Genomic DNA, 25,529 nt, shown 5'->3' on the forward strand with positions numbered 1-25,529 from the left:
TGAGTGCTCCTCACATTATGAACTATACTGAATATACCAAACTGTGACTTAGTCCCGAATGTTGCCTAAGCACCCAAATGAGTTTTTCATCTTGTAGTTCTTCAAGAAATGTCCAAGCTCTCTTCCTGATATTGCTGATGCATATGAAGAGAAATGCCGCAACTATGTAAATCCAAAACAGACCATAACAGAAGTGTATCAATGATTGCTGTTTGTTGGCCAACTTAGACTTTTTGTTGATAGCAAACAGTATCCCTCACCTGACAGCTGGATCTCTCAGCCAGAGAACTTGAAGATTCCATAAGATGTGTAGGATGACTGGTAAAGATCAATTTAGCCCATCAGTTCCTTCCTTCAGGAGCTGAGTTAAGTAGTGTGTTGGCTACGCTAAAATATTTAGGAAACATCACACCAGTCATATGGTCACCCCATTGACTCTTCATGTAAAGGACCTTTTTTATTTGTTTCTCTTTCAAAGGGAACATAGTACTTAGGGAAAAACATGAGAAGCTATCACCTTTTTGAGTCAGACAAGATTTGTACTTGAGAGATACCTCACATTTCATTTAATATATGACGTGATATTCAGGTCTAGATTTCAGCTGCCTGGGGCCCACTAGACTCACCATACAAGCTTGCCACTGGTCAACACCTCTAGTGATATCCAGCTTGAAAACAAGACAGGAACCTGAAAGCATCAGAAAAAATAAGTTTATATATCATATCAATACACTGAACTGTGAAATAAGGCATACATACATTCAGAGAAAATTAGGCCAGTTTGCAGCCATTATCTGTATGCCATGAGATGAGGTCATGGTATTAGTCAGTATTAGCTGTTGTGCCTGACTTCTGTCCAGCGGTGAGGGGGGTTTGTCCATAGAAGCAGAATGTGCTTATCTGTCTCATACTGTAATAGATGGGGTGTGCCTGTCTGTCTGGATGTCCCCAGGTGCTGTGAGTGTCTAAAACTGCCTGGATGTTCCTGTCTTTCCTCCTCCACACTGAGATTTCCTTAGCATGTTCTGAAAGCATACACTTGCATTGCTCAATTATTATTAATAGTAGTATTATGCAGTGGTCACATGCTTCATAGGGATATTTTAGGATCTGTGACTCATTAAACCATAACTTCCTGTTCACAGGTTACCTGAAGAAAATTGTCTTTGTGGAGTCATGATTGTGGTTGGGAGATGTGTTCTTAGGTGAAATGGTAAATATTGAGAAAAATACTGGATCTCACATAGCTGTGAGCTCTTCCAGCCTTCCAGTAGCTGCAATTGTTTCTGCCTGCCCATAGGACGATTAATTTACAGACATATGGGACAGTTTCCCTGCATTTCAGGATACTGCTATAAGGACACTGGAAAGGCTTCTGAGACAGCTGAGGAGGCTGGGCACCAAGTGCCCAGCCAAGTGTGGAGGCTTGGTGGCACCACAAGGTGGAGGCTTGCCCCACCACTTGGGCTCTGGTGGGGCATTGGAGGGCTGGAGAAACTTTCCTATGAAGATTGGGTGAGAGATTGGGATTGTTCAGTCTGAAGAAAAGAAGGCTCTGGAACAAGTTGCCCAGAAAAGCTTCTACAGAACACATCCCTGGAAGTATTCAAGGCCAGGATGCGTGGGGCTTTGAGCAACCTGATCTAGTGGAAGGTGTCCCTGTGCATGGCAAGGGGGTTGGAACTGGATGATCTTTATGGTCCCTTTGAAGCCTAACCATTCTATGATTCTTCTAGATGAATGTGAATTCACTGTAGCATTTATGCTGTGAGGTGAGCTTTTTACAAACTGGAACTTTAAGGGCCACTATGAGGATGCAAGTCTATATACATTCAAAACCAGATATCCATTTGGAAAGCAGTACAGCATGTAAGGCCTCAGTCCAGTTCTTGTTCATTCATTCATGTTGATGGGACTGTTGGCCATGTGAGAGTTGTTTCATCAAGTCGTTCATGCCGAAGCACAAGCCTCATCCATTTCTGATTGTGATGAAAATGGTGGAAAGGAGATCCCTCATTGATTCCATTCAGCAGCAAAATTCCCAGGCAGCAGCGAGCTTCCAGCATACACAGCTGCTGCTGCTACAGTCTGTCACCAGCTTAGTCAATCATCCATTATTTATTTCCAAATTGTATGTAAAGCTCTGCACCATAACCTTTCATCCATATAAAGGGAAAAGAAGAGAAAGAGCTTCTGAAAGGCCCAGGAACACAAAACCAGAGAAGCCTCTGAAATCCATTGCTTAGGAGATCATCTTATGCAGTTATACCCAAGGAAGAGAGGAAAGGGAAATAAAATCACATGCAACAGAAGGTGCCACCTTGGTATAAATTCCTTTGATCTCTCCATATCACTTGTTGCAGTCAACAATTTCTTTTTATCACACAAGATCCTTAGTTTATAAGTGTTCATCAAATGCAACAAACCACCTAAAGAGTATTGTGCCTGTGTTTTTTTCCACGCTCTGCGTTCTTTGATTGGTCAGTTGATCCTGCTGGGCTGCTTGATGCCTGCTGATTGCCTAGCTGAGAATGGTTAATTAGGACTACAATGAGTCTCCGAGGAATTGTATACAATCAAGGAAAAATGGTCAACAGAAATGTTTGCAGGTAAATGAGAGTCTCTGTGACAAGCCATTCCTTGGGCGTATATATAAGCAGCACCTTTGTCATAGGAATGTTTGCTGACAATACTAAGAGGTGGATGGTTTAACAGACGAGCTGTTCAGAATTAAAACAACTGTTTCAAATTATGTTTTCAGCATTCTGAATTCTTTATTTTTCATAAAGGCAATAACAAATTGCTAACTAAGGCTTAGCCACGGAGCCAGAACAAGTCAAATCAAAAGCATTTAACATCACTCCTAGTGTTTCTTTTTGCACTTTAATTAAAAATGAGTACTTTGACTTACAGGACAATCACACTGGAAGGGAATGCTGCCAATAAAGTTTGAGAAACACTTTTAATCTCTTAAAATCAGTTGTCAACAGCCCATCTACAAGCTGCAGCTAGAATCTCTCAAGTGAACCCCAGTGCTCTGGGTAACTCTTGCACTTTACTCAGGCTGGACTAAAGAACAGCAAGGTTGATTCTTCTGTTGTGTGTGAAGAGAGTAGATTTGGAAGAAAACACAACCACATCTTGCTTATCCGATATTTAGAACTGCAAAGTAGGCACTCCTCTATCTTTTAGCCCTTATTTTTCCTGTATCTTACCTTCCAGAATCCAAGGCTGTCCTAATTCTGAGGACACATCTACACCAGACAAACAAGCCTGGTGTGAGGCTTTTGAGTTAGCAGTGACCTAGATCTGACTTGAAAACAATGCTTCTACTGAGACCCTAAGGAAGCAGACCCTCTCTCCACTGTCACAGTTACTACTGCCCCAGGGAGACCTGCAGAACTGCCAATGCTATGTCACAGCAGCATGGGCTCGAGTTACTGTGCATCAGCTGTTCCACTGTGACTGGCAGGGTGCCTGTTCTGATCCTCCATGAAGGTGAAGACACTCATTCTCATAATGCTGGGAGACTACACATTGTGCAGCATTAGTGGGGAATAAGAGGCTGCATAGAAGCACTTACTGCGGGTCTGCTTGTGCCTGGCATCTTGTTACTGTCCAGGTAAATGCCAAGTAGTTCAAGGTTAGTAAAGATCACTTAACTCCAAGAGTGACCAGGTGACACTTTGCATTCAGATCTGTACAGGAGTGTGGAGTAAATCACTTGGATTTGAGTCTAATGAGACAGTATGTGAGCGTAACTGGAAATTGAATTACTGAACAACATAAAAAGAATCCTAAAATGCACTGACTCCCCATGAACCTTGAATTGTTGGCAGTCAGAACAGAAATGCCATCCAATGACCACCAGCAGTAAAGCCTGCTCAGTTTGTGTGTCCACGTTAGAACTGTTGCCTAGTCTTTACACCATGCTTACACCTTCATGATCAAGCAATGATCGCAACTGCACTCCAGGATGAGTGCGTATTTATCATTACTTGTCCATTACCTACATAGCTAACATCAGCACCCTTGGATTGAATTTACACATATGGCTGTTACTCTCATTCAGCTGAATTCTTCCGTGGTAACACATCAAATATGCATCCAACTACCTCTAAACCTGAGAAAACATTTCTCTTAGTTTTGTGTCTTAGTCTCTGTTTATGAGATTAAAAATGACACATGGGAGCAAATGGGGATGCTTGTGCTTCTAATTGCTTGCTTTGTGCAACTGCCAGATAGTGTGAGGTGCGGCTATTCCCAACCCCTTTTACAGCCGAACTGCAAGAGGAAAACTGTGAGCACTCATTTTACAGAGCAAGCAGACCTGCTAGAGAAGTGGCTGCCCTTTTAATACCTGTTCTGGCAATGTGTGAGGGAGTTAAGATCTCACAACAAGCAAAGTTGTCTGGAAAGTTCCTAGTTTGGCAACATCCTTGAAAACTGTGGCTTACGTTAATTGTCTTACACTTCGCATCCATTTTCATTGTCTTGTGTAATGGCATCTTTGCTATGCCAACTAATTTTGTCATGCCTGAGGGGTACCAAACCCTGGCCTCTGGGAAGGGTCTTACTGTGCTAGACATACCTGACTGGGCTGATGTCAAAGGGAAAGTTTGTACCGTTTCCCCATCTGGTCTCAAAAGCCCCTGCAAGTTGTTGATGGTGATCAGAGGAGTGGCCTCTGGGGAAAAACAGGCTATTTCCGGAAGTGTGGCTGATGAAACAGTAAATGGTACTCCCCTAAGAGAGCACTTAGCCACCGTGTCGGCAGACTGGCAGGCCCTGCAGCTCAGTTAGTTATGCTATCTTTGGAAGAGAGGTGAGCTGAAGGTGTTTTATGCTCCTGACCTTTCATATGCTTGTGCTGTTATTGAGTTTGAAGTGTAAACTGCAGGGCCTGGGTCAAATTTCAGTGTAAATGCACTTGCACTTGCTTTTCCAGTCAGATGTAGTTATTCTGCTTGCTTTTCTCTTTCCTAACACGCTGAGGGTGCTGCAGTGCACAGCTAAGCAGACGGCTCACTTCATCCTAGTGACAGATCCATTTCTGAGCATGGGGATTCTTGTATATAAAGTGCTCAAGTGAAACCACTTGAGTGAAAGCTGCAGTGGAAAGTGGACATCTTTAAGCTCATTTACCACATGTATGGGTGATCTGCTCACAGAAAAGCAGAAAAAGGAAGAAAAGCTCTGAAAGAGGCACACTTATTGGTGCAACCCCAGTATTTATCATCGTGCAACATGTGAGGTTTTCCTGAGAACATGCATTCCCAGATTTGCTACAAAGAGACTTGTGAGGTCTGATGGGCACAAAGCCCCAGGCAGCATGGTTGCAGACTTACCAGCTGTGAGAGATCCCAGTAGCATCAGCCCTGCAGCTCACATGTAAGGTTCTCAGCTTTCTTCTTCTGCTGCAAAAATGGTTCTGTTCCTCATTTGGACAGCTTTCTAGGCCAGACCTCATCTCCTAGGACACTGCAGTGGTGGAAGGTGGCCAGTATGGTGTGGTATCAGTATAACTCTATGTATTCTGGAAGCTTAAATGAACTCTAAGTGAAGAAACATCATTGCTTCATCCTGCAAAGAGCACAGAAATTCTAATGGACCTTGATCTATGAAAACCTTTTAAGCCCATTTAGTGGGTCCATGTGATATTGTAAATGTAAGGTCCCAGTGTGGACATGTAGAGATGAGCACTATCACTTTAATTGAAGCTCACTGAGGATTTCACCGCAGAAAATTTATTTAGTGGTTCCTGCAACACACTGTTGTTGCATTGGCACACTCTTTGCAAAATGTATTTCTTTCCCCATAAGCTGCCGTGCACAGCTTTTATTAACAAAATTGCCCTGAGGAGAGCCAGATGAGCAGTCCTTATGGACCTACTTGTCTGTGCACAGCTGTCACAATAATCTCTTCGCCCTGAGCATGAGTGTCCTGGCAGCTCAGGAAAGGAAGGCTTCCTGGCGTTGAAGAGACCGAACAGAAAGAAAATGGACTATTTTCCTCCAAAATTAAAATATGAATATAGATTTATTAAATTGCTCATTGACCATGCCTCTGTTTGCTTCTCTGCTTGCATGTCCTGTCAACTACTCATTGACTTTGGTATCCAGACTTCATTTAATTCTTAGCCAATTTGGTTTTCAATTAAGCACGGTTTGCTCATGAGGGTCTGCCTACATAAATCTCTCATTGGGCTGTTTCCTTCCTTCATGGAGTTGTACAATTATTTGACTGTTTTCATCACAGTGCTAGGCTTAGAAATACCAGTGCTAAAAAATGCAGAGCAGTTAGAAGAATAAGCTATGCTTGACCTTATTAGCGAGATCACTCATTCTGTACTGGGAGGCTTTGGGGATGGTGGGAATTGAGCCACTCTGCTTGGAGAAATGGGGTATGTTGCAATTGTCCTCATGTTGTTTGCTTGCTAACCCACTTAGTATTTGGTTTAGTTTATTGATTATTCTTTTTTTCATTGTCTTTAACGGTTCTTCCTACAGAACTCATACATATATCTTATGTTAATAAATATGAAGGGCTCCTCAAAGTCATACGGTTTATTCAAATTACTCTCAGATAGTGCCCTCTGTAGAAAGGTACCCATGAGAACAGGGGATACTGCCACAAACCCATCAGCTGATAACACAAAATGGGGGAACGCATGCTCGTGAGCAGCACAGGGGTCTCAAAGCTTTTGATTTCAGGGACTGACCCCTGTGGCATGCCAGGGCATTAACCTTTGGGAATGTGATCCAGGATAGGTGGTCCAACTTCTTAACAACATCTTCGATCATCTCAGCCTAATTACCTTCCCACCTCTCTCCCCTGAGTCTCTCCCACGTTTCCCAATGACCCAGCTCCCCTGCCATGTCCTGCAGCACTTCCTGGTGGGATGAGGCTTCTCAGCTACACCTCTTCTAGGGGGTTGGTGATTAGAACCAGTATCAGTGTATTTTTCAAGCCATCTTGTAAATGTATGATGTGTTTTTAGCATTTTCCTGTTGGATGAGGGAATGAAGAGAAGACGGGCATGGACACAATACTTAGAAATTAGCTTTTAATTATTTACCATATGCCTTAAGAGTGCTTTAAAATTAATATAGATGCTGAAATGAGATATTTGAGCTGCATTAAGGAATATAAAAACTTATAAAATCACCTAGTGTCATGTTCATGTTACAAATCAGATCATTGTATAACACCGCAGTCATCTATAAATTGAAAGCAAACAGGTCACTTTTATATAATAGCAAATATTTTATATAAAGGTTTATATGTGTGGACTGGATAAGTAGGAACACCTCTGTAGTTTCATTGATAATTTTTTTTTCTTCTGTTTTAGAGGTGATTTTCTGACATACACTTGCACTCATAAATCCAGTCTTTATCTGCTCAACTGACTGAGGCCTCAGGGTTACAGAAATGAGAAACAGCTTCTAAAAAGGACTGGATTCTGGAGTCATTGAGACAAGCTGTTGCATTGAAAATGGGTATGGGAGATGAGTTACAGTCTGGAAAACAAATGCCATATATAGTCACTTCCACTCCATCAGCACTGAAAGGCAGTCAGGCTTTGGAAAATTGGTATTCACAAACGGGAATGTCAACGTATTCTGACTTCCATTACCTGAGATTATTGCGGTGAGACTCAAGAATTTGCAACATTTAATATATTCTTTATTTTGTAAAATGTACTGATAAATTTGATTAAAAGGACTATAAAACGGATAAACATATGCATTTTAACAAATGAGATTCATACAGAAAAGAAATACAGGATAAATACAGCTTTCTATGTCCACTTACATAAATGTTCGACAGAGGAGACATTTGATCTGCCATAAAAGCAGTATAGATGAGAAAGTAGAAAACCCATGAGCAATACAAAAATTCAGGCTACTTCTTCTGTATCCTTGATACAGAATCAGTTTGAAGTGATCAATTATTCTGCCCAGAATAGAGTCCAAAGTTTCATCTCAAAGGCTAGTAAGTCATTACCACATGTTTCTCTCTGCTCAACCTTCCATTTTAGGAAGGAACAACAGTGAGTTGAATAGGTAGATAATAAAGATGGAAAATATACTCCAGTCATCCTGGAGCTAAAGTCTGAAGGATACTGATTTTACCGCAGGCCTGATAGCGAATTTTCAAAGACAAGGAAACTAATATAACTTACCCTTCCTTAAATCCAAATCTTGTTATAACTTGGAATAATAAAAAAAAAAATTAACATGATTGAGAGATTTGGTAAAGTGTCAGACACTAAACAAGGATTATTTTGGGGCTGTATGGCTGTGTCAGACTGTACAGCTCAGTAAGGCTCATGATGTCCTTTTTCAGTGCAGAGCCCAAGCTGATTACGTGAGGACATTTCCTGCTGGGCAGAAATACATATTTTACAGATTCAGTGCTCTATATGTGAATGAAACACTTTGCTGCTGATTTGTACCATACTGGGGAAGCCTGTCCTGGGGGCACAGCCCTGTTGCCCTGCCTTACCATTTTTTGCCCTCGAACAACAGTCTACACTTCATGGCACAGAATCAAGCTATGAAGGTCATGTGGTGGATGCTGATGGTAAATGTCAATAATTTTTGACAGATTTGTAGCACATCTAGCTTGTCTGTATTCATCTCCTGATGCTCCTATTATCATTATTTATCACTGCATCATCATGCTTCTGACTCCCAGTGGAGCCCCACTCTGCTAAGTACTATAGAAACACATGCCTGACGCTGCTGGTTTGGCTACACTCCAGTAGATCAGATATGTTCATGTATCTCCTGCCTAGCTATTCTAATTTTTTCCTGTTCAACAAAAGGGATATTTAAAACACTGGGGAGATGAGAGTAGGGGGAATGATCAAATAAAATAATTTGCTTGCTAATCCGTAAGCGTCCTGGCTCCACTCTCCATTGCACTGATAGAAAAACATGACTAGTTCTTTGTTGGATATGCAACTATCCCAGCATGTTCTGTAAGTTGCCACATACCTACTGACTTCAGTATGATCTGCAAAGCAGAAGGGTGCTGTGATGCTTTCCATTATACAGATGAAGCTCTGGTATCAGTGCAGGTTCGTCATCGTTTGGAGCAGACGCTGAACCTCTGTGATGTGAACCTAATTAATTTAACCTACTCTTTCCTATCAAAGCCTGGTGTAAAATTTTCCTAACTGGCCCACTCTTGGCTGATGTGGTTGAGAGAATGTCTGCAAATGGAGGGTTCTCTCATGTGCAAAAATGTCCTGGACAGTGTCCTCCTGCTAAGCTACATTGTTTCCAGCTTTGTACATTGTGAGTTCAGGGGCACAGGTACAGTCTCTGTTAAGTTTCTGTGAAGTGGCACAGCAAAACTAATCTCAGTCTCTGATGATGCAGAATGCAGGACCAATATGATGGGCTGATATTGTTCTGATACACAAGGGATCAACCTTGCTTCTTGGGGACCATACTGAAGCCAAGTATAAGACAAACTGTATTTGGGTAGGAAAACCCATAATTTTTTAATGCAACCTGTGCTAAGAATTTTCTTACTCCTGCAGGAGAAGCAATGGATATTCCTGAGAATGAGATTTCTCTATAAAGTGCAGAACCCAGAGCCCATGCTGGACACTGATTCACTAGTAGATTCCTACCCCATAGAGGACCTTGCAGTTTAGAGGCTATAGAGCAAGGAGGTGAAGCCTATAATGACACTCTCTGCAGCCACTTCTGAATGGAAAGGAAGAGGAACCCACACTTTCTCAGCCACATTTGCAGTGACTGAGGAAATCCCCCCTCTGAAAATACCTTGTTCAGACTAAGCAGTCAGAAGCTGTTGAGATGAAAGGCCCCTATAAACTTATGTCACCTCTACCAAACTTGACCTTTCCTCTGTCCAAAACAGTGTCCAATTACCTTGCAAATAACCTTTGACAATGCAGTATTACCCAGCACAGAAGGTACACTTTGAATAGATCGTTTTTCACAGGCCCAGCAAATAGGCCAGGTTCCCCACCTTAGCTTAGCTCAGATGTTAGCACTAATTCCCGCGTGCTCTGGTCCCAGGGATGAGCAGCCCTGGCTATGTGGCTGTTTCCTGGGGCCAACACTTGGGCAATTTGTCTGACTTCAACTTTGCGTAGTGTGGAGGCACGGATGAAAAAGGAAATAGCAGCCAGGATGGAAATAATGTGGTTTTTTTCAGTACCTGTTGGTACTGTAAAATTCCTCTGAAGGAAGCAAAGGTGTTAGAGTTACCAGGCAACCAACACCAGTAAAAAATAATGTAAAAGGAGAGCAGGGAAGAAGGGCTCCAATCAAGGACCTGCCTGGCCCATTAGGTACCTGAGACAGTGATGAAGTGTGTACACTCAGATCTCATAGTAGGTGAGGATATCTATTTTAGGTAGACAGAAGGTGCAGGGGAAAAACATATGTGACTAAATGAATGGAGCAGATATGAAAATTCTTCCCTGAAGAGAAATAGAACCCTTTTAACAGTATGAGGCCTGAGGCTGTTGAAGCAGAGAAAATGCTAAGGGGGTTTCATGAATGTTCTGCCACCAGTGCTGCTTGCAGGATTTTGTAGCTCTCTGCAATCCTGAAGCATTGAAATTGTTTCTTTCAGCTTCCTGATCTGGTCATCCTGCCCATGTTTTGCATCCTCCCACTGGGAGGGATCAAAGCTTACTGAGAGATGTCCTTCAAATGCTGTCTGTAGTGCAGTTCAGAGATTGGGAATATTAGATTATTAGGTTTGTGCAATAAAGAGGGTGCATGGTGAGAAGACTGCTTTGCACTTCTCCCCCTCTCTGTTCTGGGCAAGCCTGGGCTGTCAGCAGACACTGTTTGCTCATTGGCAGTGAGTAGGGCCAGGGCTCTGCTCCAGGGCTCTGATCTGCCCTTTGGAAACTGGGAGGAAATAAAACATTGGTTGACTCCCAATCCAGCAAACAAATACAGACAAGTAGAGCCGTATCGGATGGAGGCCATACTCCAAGGTTGTCTGACAGCTCAGTTTGCCTCTTGCTGGACATTGGCCTGTGTCTGACCTGTGCAGCTCTTGGGACATGGGGCAGCTTCTGTTTCTCCTACCAGTCCCCTCCGGATTATCCAACACCTGCAGATTGTACTTCCTGCATCCTTCTTTGTCATGGGCTTTTGTGCTGTTAATGCCAATGCAGCAGCAGAGTTGCTAAGGTCAGAGATGTCTGCAGAGACACAAAAGTCATCATCTGGAGTTTCAGTGTGGTTTTAATACGTGATCATATGCAGGATGACATAGCTGGTGCTTCTTTGCTTGAAAGCTCATTTCCCCTCCTGCCTGCAGTTGTTAGCAGCCATGTGGCATCCTGACATTTCATCTTTATTAACTTCTTGACAGATAGCCTTTGGGGGTTTATTGGGAGATTAATTGTTTTCAGGAAGCTTTTAGACTGTTAGCAGGGTTTCATCTTTTCTTTCTCCATCCCTTCAAACAGGAGTTCAAACAGGAGACTGTAATAAAGCAATAATATAGTAATTATAAATATATATAATATATTATATATATTATATATAATATATATTAAAATGATATATTATTTATTATATAAATAATATATAATAAAGCAAAATAAAGTAATAAAAAACAATGCGATGTTTTAAAATGATCTGAGGATGCCAGGACCATCACTCTTTTCAGTGTCTCCCAGCTTTTCTACTCTTTGCAGCCCAGAGCCAAGAGCAATGAGGGGGGATCCAGTTTTGATAAGAGCACCAGCTGCGGCCATCATTGCAGCCACTTTAGTTAGATCTTCCCAGTGGCATTTTTCCAGGAGAAAAAAAAAGAACTTACAAGCCTGGCTATTTTTTCTTAGTCAATGCATGTGATTAGCAGTATTTATAAAAAATGTGCAGAAAACAGCATCTCAGGAAAAGGAAAAGTACACGCAGATGCACTGAGCGAAAGGAGAAATTAACAGACTTTGAAGTCAGCAAAAGTGCCTGATTAAGGATTTAAAAACCAGAATTTTGCAATTTGGCTGTGCTATGGGTTTCTAAAGCACAATTCAGTGATGGCTTTTGAGGCCTACTGGAAGCTATTCTGTAAATGACTGCACGTGTAATGCCATCTGAAGACACTGGCCACGTGATTGTTTTCTGGGTGGAAAGAAAGAAACTTCACCAGCAAAAATGTTAAAACAAAATGCGGGGGATGAACTCATGGTAGGCCACTCAAACACTCCCTTTCCCTCCCTTCCAATTTTGTGATTTCAGCATTTGCCCATAAGTTTCTGTCACTGGTTTGTTTATTTTTTGATGTCTTTCCTTACAGGATAAGGATTTAAAAGAATATTTTCCCATTCCTATTTACTATTAAAAAAACAGTACCAAATTGCTCATTTCATAACTAATTCAAACCCAGCAATTTTTTATTAGCATAGGAATTTAAATTTCCCTTGTGCTTTGCTGCAGAACCAGATTTAGTAGAACACCAAATGGGACTTGGAGCTTCTTACTACTAATCTGTGAGTTCAAATGCAGGTTGGCAGAATCCAAAGTGCTGTGATGATCTTCTTCAGCAGCCTCTAATATGTTTTGGAAACTGCCCAGAGTATAATGATAAGGATACATACACAATACTTTTCACTTGATGGCATATAGCTAAATTATTGTTCAGTCCCTGCAGACTGCTAGAGATGTGCACAGAGATGGTTTTCCGTCCCTTTTTAGATGTAGCCTTCTCAATTTAGCTGTGTTTATTTGAGACTATAAAGGGACTCCTTGGTAGTCTTCCAGCTATGCCCATAATGTGGTTTGGAGCACATAGGATTACCAATCCTGCATCCACTGGAGATAACGAACATTGTAAATTACAGACAGTCTCTTCTGTTATATATATATGTGTAGAGGGGGGCACAGTAGAATGAGATTCCTCATTATCTCTGACCAGAGAAATACACAGAATAATTCCACTGGGGGAGGGTGATGCTAAATGACATCCAAATACCGAGCCATGAAAAGGTGTCAGTTTTTATCCAAGTATTTTATGAATTCTTAAGTACACAAATGGAATGAATAAGTATTCATTGCTTAAGGTGCCTTTCTTTGACATCAAAAGCAGTGTGCATAAATTCCTCATTTTATCTGATAGCTTTCATTAGCTCTCCATCTGTAATCCACACCTCCTGCTGAGAAGGACAGAACCGCAATGCTCATTAGGACTCTCCCTTTAGAGGGAGTCGAGTGAAAAAGCCCTAGCCTTTTATGCTATAGCAGAAGGTGAAAATGTTACCAGATGAACAGTTCTTTCCAGCAGTGCTTTGGCTAGTCTCACCATGTAATTGAAAATTTATCGTAAGCCATCAAACCCCATTATTTCCCATCCAGAAATCTTTACTTTTCATCCCCTCACTCATCCAAAGACATACTTGCTCTGGAGAGGTGCAGAGTCAGCAGGAAAGATGGACAATATGAATAATTAAAATAGAGGTTGAGTTCCTATTTGCTACTGAAGAGAAATGGTTTGCACAAAAATAGAATGAGACAGGGCATCAGAGATTCTCCAGAAGGATGGCTGTTATGTCGGTTGGCATTTTTGCCCTTCAGGAGGATTGTTCATGACAGGGATATTAAAGTATTTGGTTTAGAATGGCAACCTACCATAGTATTATTTGGAAATGCTCTGGTGAGGATAACACCAGAGAGATGTGTTTGGCAAAGGTTCAAACTGCTGACAAGTAGCAGCTACCTAGTGCATGGGGATATGCAGTGTACATGCATATGAATTACCCCATGGAAAAGTATATTTCACAGAATATTATCTCGGTAACGAAAATGAGCACTCAGGAATCGTAAAATTGAAAAATTAAGGTTAGATTCAATTTTTACTGTATTTGTGCCATTAAAGACTACCAAGTGCTGCGTTTTCATAGCTTTCTTCTGAATTCAGTGCTACAATTGAAAAGTGCTTTCTGTTCAGTAGTTTTTTTCCACTGTTCAATCTTTTTTACTTATTTTTTTGCACAATAAGCAAATCGTTTTTGAAGAGAAGATCATTTTTCTCAGGATACTTACCACCCCAGCCTCATATTTTTGCAGACATTATTAAATTTATTTTCATGAACCACTCAGAGCTAAGGAGCATGTCATCACCTCCCTTTTAGAGATATAGCCTTGAGGTACTGAGATTACAAAAATCTTATTTTGGGTGATTAAAGTGTGAGAGATTTCAGAGAACTTAACTTGTCAGTGTGCAGAGACTTACAGGACAGACAAAGCATGACCATTACTGTATTTGCAACAAAGGCTCAGCGCATCTATACACCACGTTAGGTTGAAAAAAACTTCATTAATGTAATGTAATGACTATATCACTGGCATGACTAAAGTCCAGTTTTCCAAAGCAGCATTATTCTGCCTGATCTTGTCACTTTCTGTAACCTTCACTTGGTACCTTCACATCTTTCATCACCTGAAACACATAAAACAAGTGTTCTTCAGGCAGCTCTCCTTCGCAGAAAATAAGCCCAGAATATTTGCAAGTCAGATAGTGACTCTAACATATTGAATGAGACAGGAAACCTTGGGGGTGGAGAGCCGGGGGGAAGAATATGTGGGTTTGCAACATAACGTTTGTCTGCTAATGCATTGGTATGAAAGGACTGAATAAAGAGCAAATAAGCAGCATCAGCTCTGGTTTGGTCTAACTGTTTGATTGCTCTCATACAATAATAATATCCCTTTCCCGTACTTTATACACACTAAAGTACTTCTGTACTTTATTCACACAGATCTGTAACAGAAGGGGAAGAAATTCCATCACTAATTACCATTACGTGCCATTAGCGAGCTGATATCCTCCAGACTCACTTAGACCCTGCTGCTGCCAGCGAAGGAAGGGCTGATCTCGGCAGCCTCTGCAAAGGCTCGGGCAAGATGAGTGCCTGGAGCTACGCTAGCATGACACAAGGGTATTGGACGCTTTGTACAGCAGATTGGTAGATTGTAGTTGTCAATCTAAATAAAAAGCTCGTTAATCTTCAGTGCATGTATATTCTTCCACCCACTGAATGTTGTTCTTCACCCTGTAAATGACCAATGGTATCACTTAAGAGCCAAAATGCCCAGGACCAAACCTCAGGGCAGGAACCATGCAGTATTCTGATAGTGTGATCTCAAACATCCCACATTATTCCCACACGGCAAACTAAATCAGAGATACCCCAGCCAATTCAACCAGGATGACTGTGATGCCGAGCAGCAAACCTACAGCCCGCATCTCTTTTACTTTGAAAGTGACCGGCAACTACCAGAGAGTCAAGATCAGGTGAAAACGACTGCTCTTCGAGCGAGTGCTTCCCTGTCCAGCAACTCGGCCTCGGGATCAGGAACCTTCTCCCCCCACACCCCACTGTCCCGCCGGCGCCGCCTCCCCGCTTCACAGCCGCTTCCTGCGCGTCGCCCCGCCCCGGTGAGGAAGTGCGCGGCGCGGCCATGGCGGCTGTGGACATCCGAGGTAGGCCCGGGCCGGGGGCGGGCGCTCGGGGCTCGCTCCCCGCCGCTCCGGGGGCCCTGCCCGCCTCCCTGCACCGACCTCCGCCCGCGGGCGGGGAGCGCCCTCCGCGGGGCACAGCCGGGCCCCTCTGCGGGGCCGAGCGCGGCGGGGCGACTTGAGGAAGGGGTCGGTGTGATGGTGTGACGGTCCTTGGAAACTGTGCACAAGTAGCGTTGCTAATGCATCCGTGCGGTGAGATGAAAAGCTGCCCAAAAAAACAGTTTTCTGGGATATGCAGCGGGCTAGGAGGGTGTGCTGAGGGTCACCTGGGCAAAGCAAGCCTCCCTTTGGTAGGCTCTGCCTTTACAGGTGGGATAAGAAGGTCCTGGAGTGAGATGGTGACATGAGGGAATAGCTAAAAAAAGAGAGTTTCAGCTCTGAAGTGTGGAGGAAAGTAGGAAACGCGGGCATGCGTGTGGGACTTGCTTGAGACCAGAGGAGAGAGTGAGGCTGGTAATCTTAAAAGCATTTCAGGTGGATGTTATGAGGGAGGCCAGATGTTAGGAAGACCAGAAAGCAAGCTGAAGTAACTGAGAACGAGAAATATTTGTGTGAGAATTCAGGGTTACGAGGAAAAAGAGATAATGTTTTGAAGAAGGGGTGATATTTGAATAAAGTATTAAAGAAGGTTTATGTTGTAATCAAAATATAAGTTACATTACTGTGAAGAATTTGAACTTTGAGAGAGGAATTGGGGGTTGAGAAGGCAAGAGAAAGGAAATTATTTTTCTTTATAAGGTGACATTGGAATCACATCAGAAGCCTTTGTGGTGGAGTCTCAGTGATCATGAGCAGATATTTAGGGAAAGCTTGTGAAGAGTCAATTTTGATAATGCCACAGAGGTTTTCTCCTTTTTTCTTTAAATTCTTAATGATATGTGTAGTCCTCTGTGTTTTTCTGACTACCTTATTTGAGATTACAGGAAGGAATTATTTGGACATTTAATGGAGGAGCACTGTGTTAAGTTATTAGCTGGTGTGAGGACCTTCTGTCTTAATCCAGATCATTTAAGCTTCCTCAGAGTCTTTTATCTGACATGATTTAATATATTAAGTAGATTTTGAGGCATACTTCTGTTTTTAAGCTGTCTGCTGTGGGTCAACCCTCGCTGGATGGCAGGTGCCCACCAAAACCACTCTATCACTCTTGTCCTCAACAGAACAGGGGAGAGAAAATAAAATGAAAAGCTTGTGGGTCGAGAGCAGGACAGGGAGAGATCATTCACCTGTCATGAGTTACTTTCATGGGCATACCTGACTCAATGTGGAAAAATTAATTGAATCAGATTAATTAAATCAAATCAGAGGAGGATAATGAGAAACAAAACAAAATCTCCCCTCTACCCTCCTTTCTTCCTGGGCTTAACTTTACTCTCAAATTCTCTACCTCCTCTCCCCTGAGCAGCAAAGAGGGACAGGGAATGGGGTTGTGATCAGTTCAGACATGCTGTCACTGCTGCTCCATCCTCCTCAGTGGGAGGACTCCTCACACTCTTGCCCTGCTCCGTTGTGGCATCCCTCCCATGGAGGACTGTCCTCCATGAACTTCTCCACTGTTGTTGTCACGAAACAGGTTCTTTCACCCATTGTGCAAGAAGCCCATCCACACACAGAGTTGAGGTATTTGATTTATTGCTCTTAAACTCTGTACCAGCCTATACTCCTTAGAATGAGGCTTCTTTATTGGTGTTAAATTCAGATTGACAGTCTCTAAGCAGCCTTCAATACTGCATCCAGGGTGACATTTTCGTGTTTCTCTCAAGTCTGGTTCATGGTAAACAGATTTGAGCTTTCTATGCCTTTTCCTATGAGATGTATAGCTGTACAGAGTTCTCCAAAAAAGTTATTTGTCCATTTAGCTCAACAACAGTGGAAGAGGACATTCTGGATATAAAAACTTGTTAGTCAGTTTAGTCCAATTGGACACTCTATGAGTGTCAAGAATGGCAGTAAAGCTCTTTTTCCCATTGCTCCAATAATCAGTTTCATAACTTTACTTAGCAGGCCCTTGCAGCTAGTTATTACTGATTATGTGGCTCTGCTGTCAATCAGAAATCTATTGTTTCATTCCCTGCTTATACTGGAACTAGGAGACCTGCTGGGGATGCCCTGGTATTTTCCCCCGTCCCCTTCCCTCATTGTCAGAAATTCTCTGGCGTCATAACATTTGCATCCTCTAGTTGACCCTTCCTGCCTACAAAGAGCACATTGGTTCAGGCCAAAGGTGGGAGCCCTTTCAGAGCCCAGCCCCCCTGTCTGTTGCTCTCCTTTCACCATCTTTAACACAGTTCTTTTTTCTGTCACAGTTAAAAGGTATTCCATATAGCCTTCATAACTCCCCAGTTAGGTTTATCAGTCAGTGAAACAGTTTACAAAAGGTGGTACATTCCAGTAAAACAGATTTAAGCCTAGCCACTTTGGTTATATATTTGAAAAATGAATGGGGTCAGGTAAGGCTGAAGCTGATAATAATATTCCCTGAATTCAAGAAGAAGGGTTAGGAATTAAAGTAGAATGCTGGATGATCAATGGATCTACCTATAAAAAGGCATCCCAGTTTTCTGTGCATCATACATCAAAACCAGCAGTGAAAAATCCAAAATTTTGCACCTCTGAAAAATGGAATTGTTGGTATAATTTTACCTTATGCCTTTGGGCCCACCATAATGTGGGAATATATTTTAAATTCAAAGTAGATATTGCTGACACTAAAACCAACCGTATTTTTGGCAATCGAAGAGGCTGAGAAAATTTTTTCTCCACAAATTTTTGAAATTGGACCATGTGTGATCTAAAATACAGGTCAACAATGAATTTTGTTTAATCCATCTTGGTCTCTTAAATTGGTGGAATTAATAATGCAGATTAATATTCTGCACTTAAACCAACCTGCTTACAGTTTTTAAGTACTTCCTATGCAGGATGAGTAGCTTGGTTTTCACGGGTGATCCCTCACTTTTCCAAAATGACCAAGACCTTTGCAGCCCCCAGGGCTGGGTCAGGATGGACATCACCCCCCAAGGGACTGAACAACTGTCCATTGTCACAGAGAGCATGGCTTCTGACCTACCCTGTCCTCTGGGCCAGCTTTGGGAGGTGGACAGGATCTGCCAGCTCTGCAGGGCCTGGCAACTCATGGGGCTGCTTGGCATGGCTTGTATTGCACTTGGCATTGGGAGAAATGTGAACGAGGTGCCCCAGTGTGGGTCCTCCACAGGGTCATAAGTCCTATCAGCAAACCTGCTCCAGTCTTGGGCTCCTCTCTCCATGGCACCACAGGTCCTGCCAGGAGCCTGCTCCAGTGATGGCTTCTCATGGGGTTGCAGCCTCTTTTGGGCATCTACCTGCTCTGGTGTGGGATCCTGTAGGGGCTGCGTGTGGATCTCTGCTCCGCTGTGGTTCTCCATGGGCTCCATGGGAACAGCCTGCTTCACCACTGTCTGCACCATGGACTGCAGGGGAACCTCTGCTCTGGAGCACCTCCTGCTCCTCTTTCTTCACTGACTGCAGAGTTGTTTCTCTCTCCTTTCTCTGGCTGAAATTGCTGTTGTGCAGCTTTTTTCCCTTTTCTTAAATACATTATTGCAGGGGTGGAACTGACATTGCTGATGGACTTGACCTTGACCAGTGACAGGTCTGTCTTTGAGCCAACTGGCATTGGCTCTGTGAGACATAGGAGAAGCTTCTGGCAGCTTCTCACAGAAGCCACCCCTGTAGCAGCCCCACTACTAAAACCTGGTCATGCAAACCCAATACCCTATCAGGCTATTTTACTGTTCTCTTAGTTTGTCAAAGCCTAGCGTTGGGCTATCCAGCCGTCAAGGCCAGGAACAAGCCACTGTATGAATTACTCTTCTTTTTTGCTATGGTTTGCTGGCTTGTCTCCCAAATTGTCTTGAAATTCATGACAGATTGGCAGTATTGTCACAAGCACTTTACTTTTGCATCTGTGATGCAAATTCCACAAGAAATGCTTTGAACAAGATGTCCTATTTTTGAAACGAACAGGGAAGCAGGAACACCATCCTTTCTTTCTCATACCCAAAATAAACAGTACTCCTTTCAGTATAACAGGCATGTCAAGTTCGAGATTGGTTTTATTTTTCCTCCCTTTTTCCAACAATAGTTTAAGAGAACAATCTTGCTAGTTATAAAGGCAGTTGTAAATACTGGCACTAAGCATCTATGGATAATTGAGCCTTAGAGTCCAACTTTATATTCCATTTTATGATACATTTATCAGTCTATATACAGCATTATAGCTATATAGATAGATAGATAGATCTAAAGCTTGCCTGACATTCCCCAGAGAAATGCAGTTATTATTAAGCATACAAACAAGAAAAGTTTGTATTTGAAATATAATGTGAGAATTTATTATGATAATAATGCAAACACTTCATATTTTGTGTGTTTTTTTGAAAGGAAAGCTTTTTTTGGCATTGAAAGGCATTTGGAATAATCAGCGTTACCATGACTTAAGTGCTTAATAATGGATCTTAGTGCTGTGTTACTGAGATTTCCATTTTTATAGTGAGGAGAGAGAATAGTGTGTGTGAAATAACATGAATGCCTCTAGACCTCCTGCTCCCCCACCCAAAAAGAGTTAGGCTGGCAATTCTAAGATTAACAAGGCTTATGTGTAGCTGTTTATGCTGCATTTGTCCTAATTAGCTGAGCAGGTAGTGTTACTTAATTAACTGTTCCTCAGAGAAGCTGCTAATAGTGTATGAACTGACATTTTTGGGACTGATCCAGTCATCCTTGAGCATGCTGAGTTGTCACAGAATTGCACAGAAATAAAATATTCTTAGCGGAATGATAAAAGTGGGAGTTCTGGGTAAGTATATAATGTGTGAACTTTAGGGAGTGGTTCCTGTGCGGAGGGAATTTCAGTTCTTCAGTCAGTTTTCAGTGACATCTCATCGCTTACATTTTTTTAAATCTAAACAATACGTCTTTTCCTGCTTTCTTGTGTCTTGGAAATTCTATTTGCTGCTTCTGCGATTTAAAATGGATGAGTTTGAATGTGTTTTTTAAGGTGCCTCATGGATCTCCAATGTTAGCAGATTTGTTGACAATGAAACTGATTGTTACACTGGTTTTTTTTTGGTCTGCTTGAGGAATATGGTTTTGCTGCAGTGTGATAATAAAATTCAGGGACGTTAATGCAAATTTCCCTAAATCTGTAGGAATTTAGCTGGCATGTAATGACTTGTAGGTTATTGAATATGTTTCATTTAAAAAGCTTGCTTTTTATATAATTGTTAATGTTCTGTATTTTGATTTCTGTAATACCTACTGAGTTGTGGAATAAATAATTTTCTGCAGGCAAATTGGCAGATTAATTATATAGCCAGGAATAGAATCTCTTGTTCAAGACTATTGGGAAACATCTGCCTAAAGATAGCATCTTTGTATCTGCTGTTATTTTTTGGGGTCAGTTTTCTTTTTTTGTATAATAACAATCTTTGAAACATCATGATGTTATATATTTTAGTAACAGAACATATGAGAAATGTTACTAGTAGCACTATTTTGTTTCACTCAGTAGTTTACACATTGGCTTTAGCAATAGAAAACTCTTGGTTTAATCTGTAGAGTTCTACCTGTTTTTCAGTATCATAGTTTACAGCTTGGAAACTATATTTGCAAGAAATAAATTGTTTTAAACATGATCAGGTTCATATTTAGTGTGGACTGTATCATTTCCACTCCACCCTCACCTCCATAACTGATTCTGACTTAGTTTAGTAAATTCAACTTACTTACCAGACGTAGTTTTCAAAAGGAACCATGCTTTGTATTGGCTTTCTACTCAGCTAATGCTGTGTTTGGAAAGTAAACTTGTACATAATACTGCTGAGTCGATGTAGTATGATATTATTATATGCAGTGTCAGAGCCAATTAAGTCCCAGCAGCACAGAGCACATACATGTGCACACAGACCCTGCTCACGTTCTTGAGACACAAAGGTGTCTAGTGGTCAAGGAAAGAAAAGTGCAGTCATAAAAAGAGAGACTGTTTCTTTTGTGTACCTCCAAGAGAACTGCAGCAGGTTAAAGGTTATCAGTTATTATTTGAACTCTGTGAAACACTTTTAATTATAACTGGTTTGTGTGAGGCTGTGTTCCATCTCCTTTCTCTGCCGTAGTCATTAACTGGTGGCAATTTACTCTTGGATGGATTTGCATGTTTCTGGCTGCTTTAGTACTCAGTGTAGATTTATCTTCCCAGACAACCTCCTAGGAATTTCCTGGGTTGACAGCTCCTGGATTCCAATATTAAACAATGGGAGTGTGTTGGACTATTTCTCAGAGAGAAGTAACCCATTCTATGACCGAACATGTAACAATGAAGTCGTCAAAATGCAGCGGATGACCTTGGACCATTTGAAGTAAGTTGTAATTTGCAACTGCTTCCTGTGCAGTGTCCCTTGTCCCTCCATCCAAAGACTTTGATGGTTTAATGGAAGGATGCTGGAAACCTCCTTCTGTTCTGTGTTTTTTAGTCCCACCACTAGCCAGGGAATCCAGCTTTTTTTGTATTTGGATGTCTTCTACTTTCTCTTGTGCTGTTTCAAGGAGGTGTTAAGCATGAAGTATTCTGTGTATCTTTTGAGATTCCAGTAAATCACCTTTTAGATATTTCTCTGAAATAGAAAAGCTGCCTTCTCTCATCCTTCCAGCTCAACAGAACCTGAGTAATGGTAATGTAGTTAAATATTTTTCTGTGGTGAATAGGGTTTATGTTAGGGGATACTTTGAGTTCATGAATAGTTTGTGTTTCCATATCCTGCTGGCTATGTGCCATAATCAGTACATAATTCCTCCGAATAGCTGGCTTTTTAGTATGGATAATAAGAGTAGTGAGTGTTGTAAATAAACTGATCCCATCTGGTTGTGTAATGAGATTGCAGGACATGCAAGTTAACTTTCTTTGCAGTTCCCCATCTGTTACGCTGAGCACAAGATTGAGAACTATTTAAAGACTCCATAATATGATAGGGAGTGTGCAAGCAGAGCTAAAAGTTCATTGGTAAAGTCCCTTGTGCTTGGTTGTGGTTGCAGAGAGGCTTTTACACCAGCCATGCAGATGGTCACATCATACATGAATTCTTAGTTGCTACGTTTAAATGAAATCTCGATGATGATAGATTGTTATCTTTCTTGCCATTTATTTGTTGCTAATACATTCCACTTAGATGTTGTGTCAGGTTGTTATAATTCCTTTTGTACATGCACCTAGGGCTTGATAGCTAACTCAGGAAATCTTATGCCTTTATTTACTGCACATTATATAGAAGAGCTTCCAAAGCATCAGAACTTCATCGGTTTACTGCTGGGCCCCTTGGCTGCTCTTCACATCCTACAGATTTTACTTTGAGGAGGATACTTATTCTGGTTGCATCTTTTTCAGCCAGATGGTTGGAGTGGAGTACATCCTTCTCCATGCTCAAGAGCCCATTCTCTTCATTATCCGAAAGCAGCAAAGGCAATCTCCAACACAAGGTATGGTCACTCAGTTTGAGAAGTCTGATCAGTTAGTCGTTTTTATCAGTTCCTAATTTGCATCTAAGCACTTCTGTTTCCCCTTTTCTGTCTTTACCTTAAATCTAACTGGAAGGGTGTGAGGCTTTGTGATGGGGCGGGCGTACTTCTCCAGCAGTGACCTGCAGAGTGCCGGCAGCAGGGACTGCCATCTTGTGGTGACATGGGAAGAGCAAATGAGAAAGTGCTGCCCCGTGGTACATTTTGCCACGGGAGATCGGTAATAGCATTCATTCCATGTCACATTTATCTGTTAGGCTATGCAAGAGTGTTGATTTCTTATCGTGATGGAATCTTGTGACAACAGCACCACTCCTTACAGGGTCACTGATGACCTTTTCAAGATTTTAATCCAATACCTTAGCTTTTTTTCCCCCGTCTGCATGCAACTGGCATAATTATTCCTTTTTAACCTCGAATTTGTTTGTTTGTGTGTGTGATTAATCAGATAAGTAGTCACATTTCAGTAGCTATTGGACTATCTTCTCTGTTTACTGCATGCTTATATAAAATAATTTAGGTTATTTCAGAGTAAGCTTTATAGAAAGGAAAGGCAAAGTTAGTGCAAGTTATTTTTTAGCTTCTTTTTTTAGGGATTTAAGCTCTGCATATGCATTTTGGTCTTGTATGGGACTTTGCCTTGTCTTGGCAATGCTGCTTATTTGTTTATATTAGGTAATGACCTCTTTATATTGCAGTTCCATATTGAAAAAGAACATACACGATTGATTCTTTGGTAGATTTGAGTTATTTCCTTATTAAAGGTTTTGAATCTAGCTTCCAGAAGGTGAGTATGGAAATATCATGCAGCCCTTAATTTCTGGTTTTGACACCTTTTAGATCAAGATTGGATTTCCACAATATGTGTGTTCAAACTTGTGCCGTAAGGCAAATGTATGTTTGGTGGAACTTAGCTGGGACTTGTTTGGTAACATCTTTTTCTCACTGTGACTGTACAGTTTGTGGTGGGTACCTTGATTGAGTCACACAGTTCCCTAGCTCAGATGTTACCCATGTGTTTCATTTTGTAATGGTACAAATATTAGTGTATTTGAGACATGGGAATGGGGAGGGAAAACTAAAATTTAATGAGTTCACAGCTAGTGTAGGGTACTCAAATACAGCTGGTGCAGGCCTGTCTTATGACTTCTGTGTGTTTTTAAAAAACATATATTTATATTTTAAATTCTTTAAGACAAGTTTTTGCCTATTTGAAGTGATTTTAGAAAGATCTTTAGATCCAATGATTAGGGAGAGTAACCTGTCTAAGAAAGTAGGCTGCTCTGGTACAGAGCTCTGAGACAGTAAAGCTGCTGTTCTGTATTTTGCTCCATTTGTAAGGAAGTGCTGAGAATCTTTTTTTCTTTTGAGGATAAGTGGGTACTGGCTGAACTGTGCACCCAACTGTCTTGGACTGTTAATTTAGGCAGGTGTCCAAGCTTCATAAAATGCAAGTACTGGATGAATTGTTAATACAGATGGAGGAACTGCAACAAAGGTGTGCACAGGTAAAGTCCTTAGGAATGCAAAGCCGATAGCATTGTGATTGTTGCTCAACTGAAGAATGTTTGGCAGATTTTTACGGAGGCAGTTGTGATGTTTCTCTGCACTGCATCTCTAATGAACAAGAATTTTGGATTGGTCAGTAGAGGTTCCAAATCTGATTTAGCAAATGCCTTTGGAAGGCAGTCTTTTTTCGGCAAAATGTTATTAATTTAGAAAGGCATGCTCTGTGTGTGCTTAACACCATTTGATTTGGGAAGTCTAGCTGAGAGGATTGTATGATTTGGAGAAAGCTGAGTCCAGAAGAATGAGATCTTACAGTGTTGTGGGTTTATGCTGGTAGCCAAGGCAAGTGGAATTACTTCCAGTGCAGTTCACTTGACTCTACTGGTGTGGCTCTGAAAACTCCAGTTCTTGTGAGGCCAGTCATTTGTTTGAAGTCTTAAAGCTTAAATACAGCAATAAATACACAGTCTTAAACCAGAGCTTTAAATCGATCTTGTTCTTTTTTTCCTCCCCACAGTTATTCCATTGGCCGACTACTATATTATTGCTGGAGTAATTTATCAAGCACCTGACTTAGGGTCTGTCATTAACTCCAGAGTTGTAAGTGTTCTGTGCATTTGATGTGTACTGGTTTGTGTTTGTTTTTACTTTTGTTTTTTTCTCCAGACTGTTTAAATCTTTCCTTCACTTTTTTGAGGAAAGATCATGTGTAGTAACAGTGCATTAACTTAAAAACATTAACCCCCCCTGGTTAATATTGTGTGCATCCCACATGAAAATGAAAGATCCTGTGACAGTGCAGTATTGCCCAAAAAGTGAGATACATTGCTTAAGGATGAAGGATCAGAATAACTGAAGCTACACAGTTGCTAAAACAGCATCAGGTTTGAATAATTAAAAGAAAAATTACTTGACAAATACATATGAAATAGTAACTA

At 41.4% G+C, this 25,529-nt stretch overlaps 2 protein-coding genes and 1 long non-coding RNA gene across 7 annotated transcripts in view; 2 read left to right on the forward strand and 1 right to left on the reverse strand.

The window, feature by feature from the left end:
* MAP3K9 (mitogen-activated protein kinase kinase kinase 9) overlaps nucleotides 1-14,842 on the forward strand; it is a 130,239-nt gene extending 115,397 nt beyond the window's left edge. The window contains exon 14 of one of the 2 annotated variants that reach the window (XM_017830623.1): nucleotides 14,768-14,842. The gene's annotated coding sequence lies outside the window, so the exon portion shown is untranslated. The remainder of the gene's footprint in view (nucleotides 1-14,767) is intronic. The other variant, XM_017830625.1, reaches the window with a different exon arrangement.
* LOC108505040 lies at nucleotides 11,644-15,404 on the reverse strand. The gene is made up of 3 exons (XR_001877350.1): nucleotides 15,287-15,404; nucleotides 14,807-15,061; nucleotides 11,644-14,448 (listed from the first exon to the last, which is right to left on the reverse strand). It is a non-coding gene; the product is annotated as an uncharacterized LOC108505040 (long non-coding RNA).
* Nucleotides 15,385-25,529, forward strand: part of MED6 (mediator complex subunit 6) — a 30,657-nt gene continuing 20,512 nt past the window's right edge. For 3 of the 4 annotated variants that reach the window (XM_017830631.1, XM_017830630.1, XM_017830628.1), the window contains exons 1-4: nucleotides 15,385-15,492; nucleotides 21,770-21,929; nucleotides 22,952-23,043; nucleotides 25,109-25,191. In XM_017830631.1, the coding sequence (XP_017686120.1) occupies nucleotides 15,471-15,492; nucleotides 21,770-21,929; nucleotides 22,952-23,043; nucleotides 25,109-25,191 (357 nt within the window). In that variant the 5' untranslated portion in view covers nucleotides 15,385-15,470. Of the gene's footprint in view, nucleotides 15,493-15,615; nucleotides 15,724-21,769; nucleotides 21,930-22,951; nucleotides 23,044-25,108; nucleotides 25,192-25,529 lie in introns of those variants that run through there. The other variant, XM_017830629.1, reaches the window with a different exon arrangement.

The sequence above is a fragment of the Lepidothrix coronata genome, unplaced genomic scaffold (assembly GCF_001604755.1).
Source record: "Lepidothrix coronata isolate B3197 unplaced genomic scaffold, Lepidothrix_coronata-1.0 Scaffold182, whole genome shotgun sequence".
In the NCBI taxonomy this organism is placed as follows: domain Eukaryota; kingdom Metazoa; phylum Chordata; class Aves; order Passeriformes; family Pipridae; genus Lepidothrix; species Lepidothrix coronata.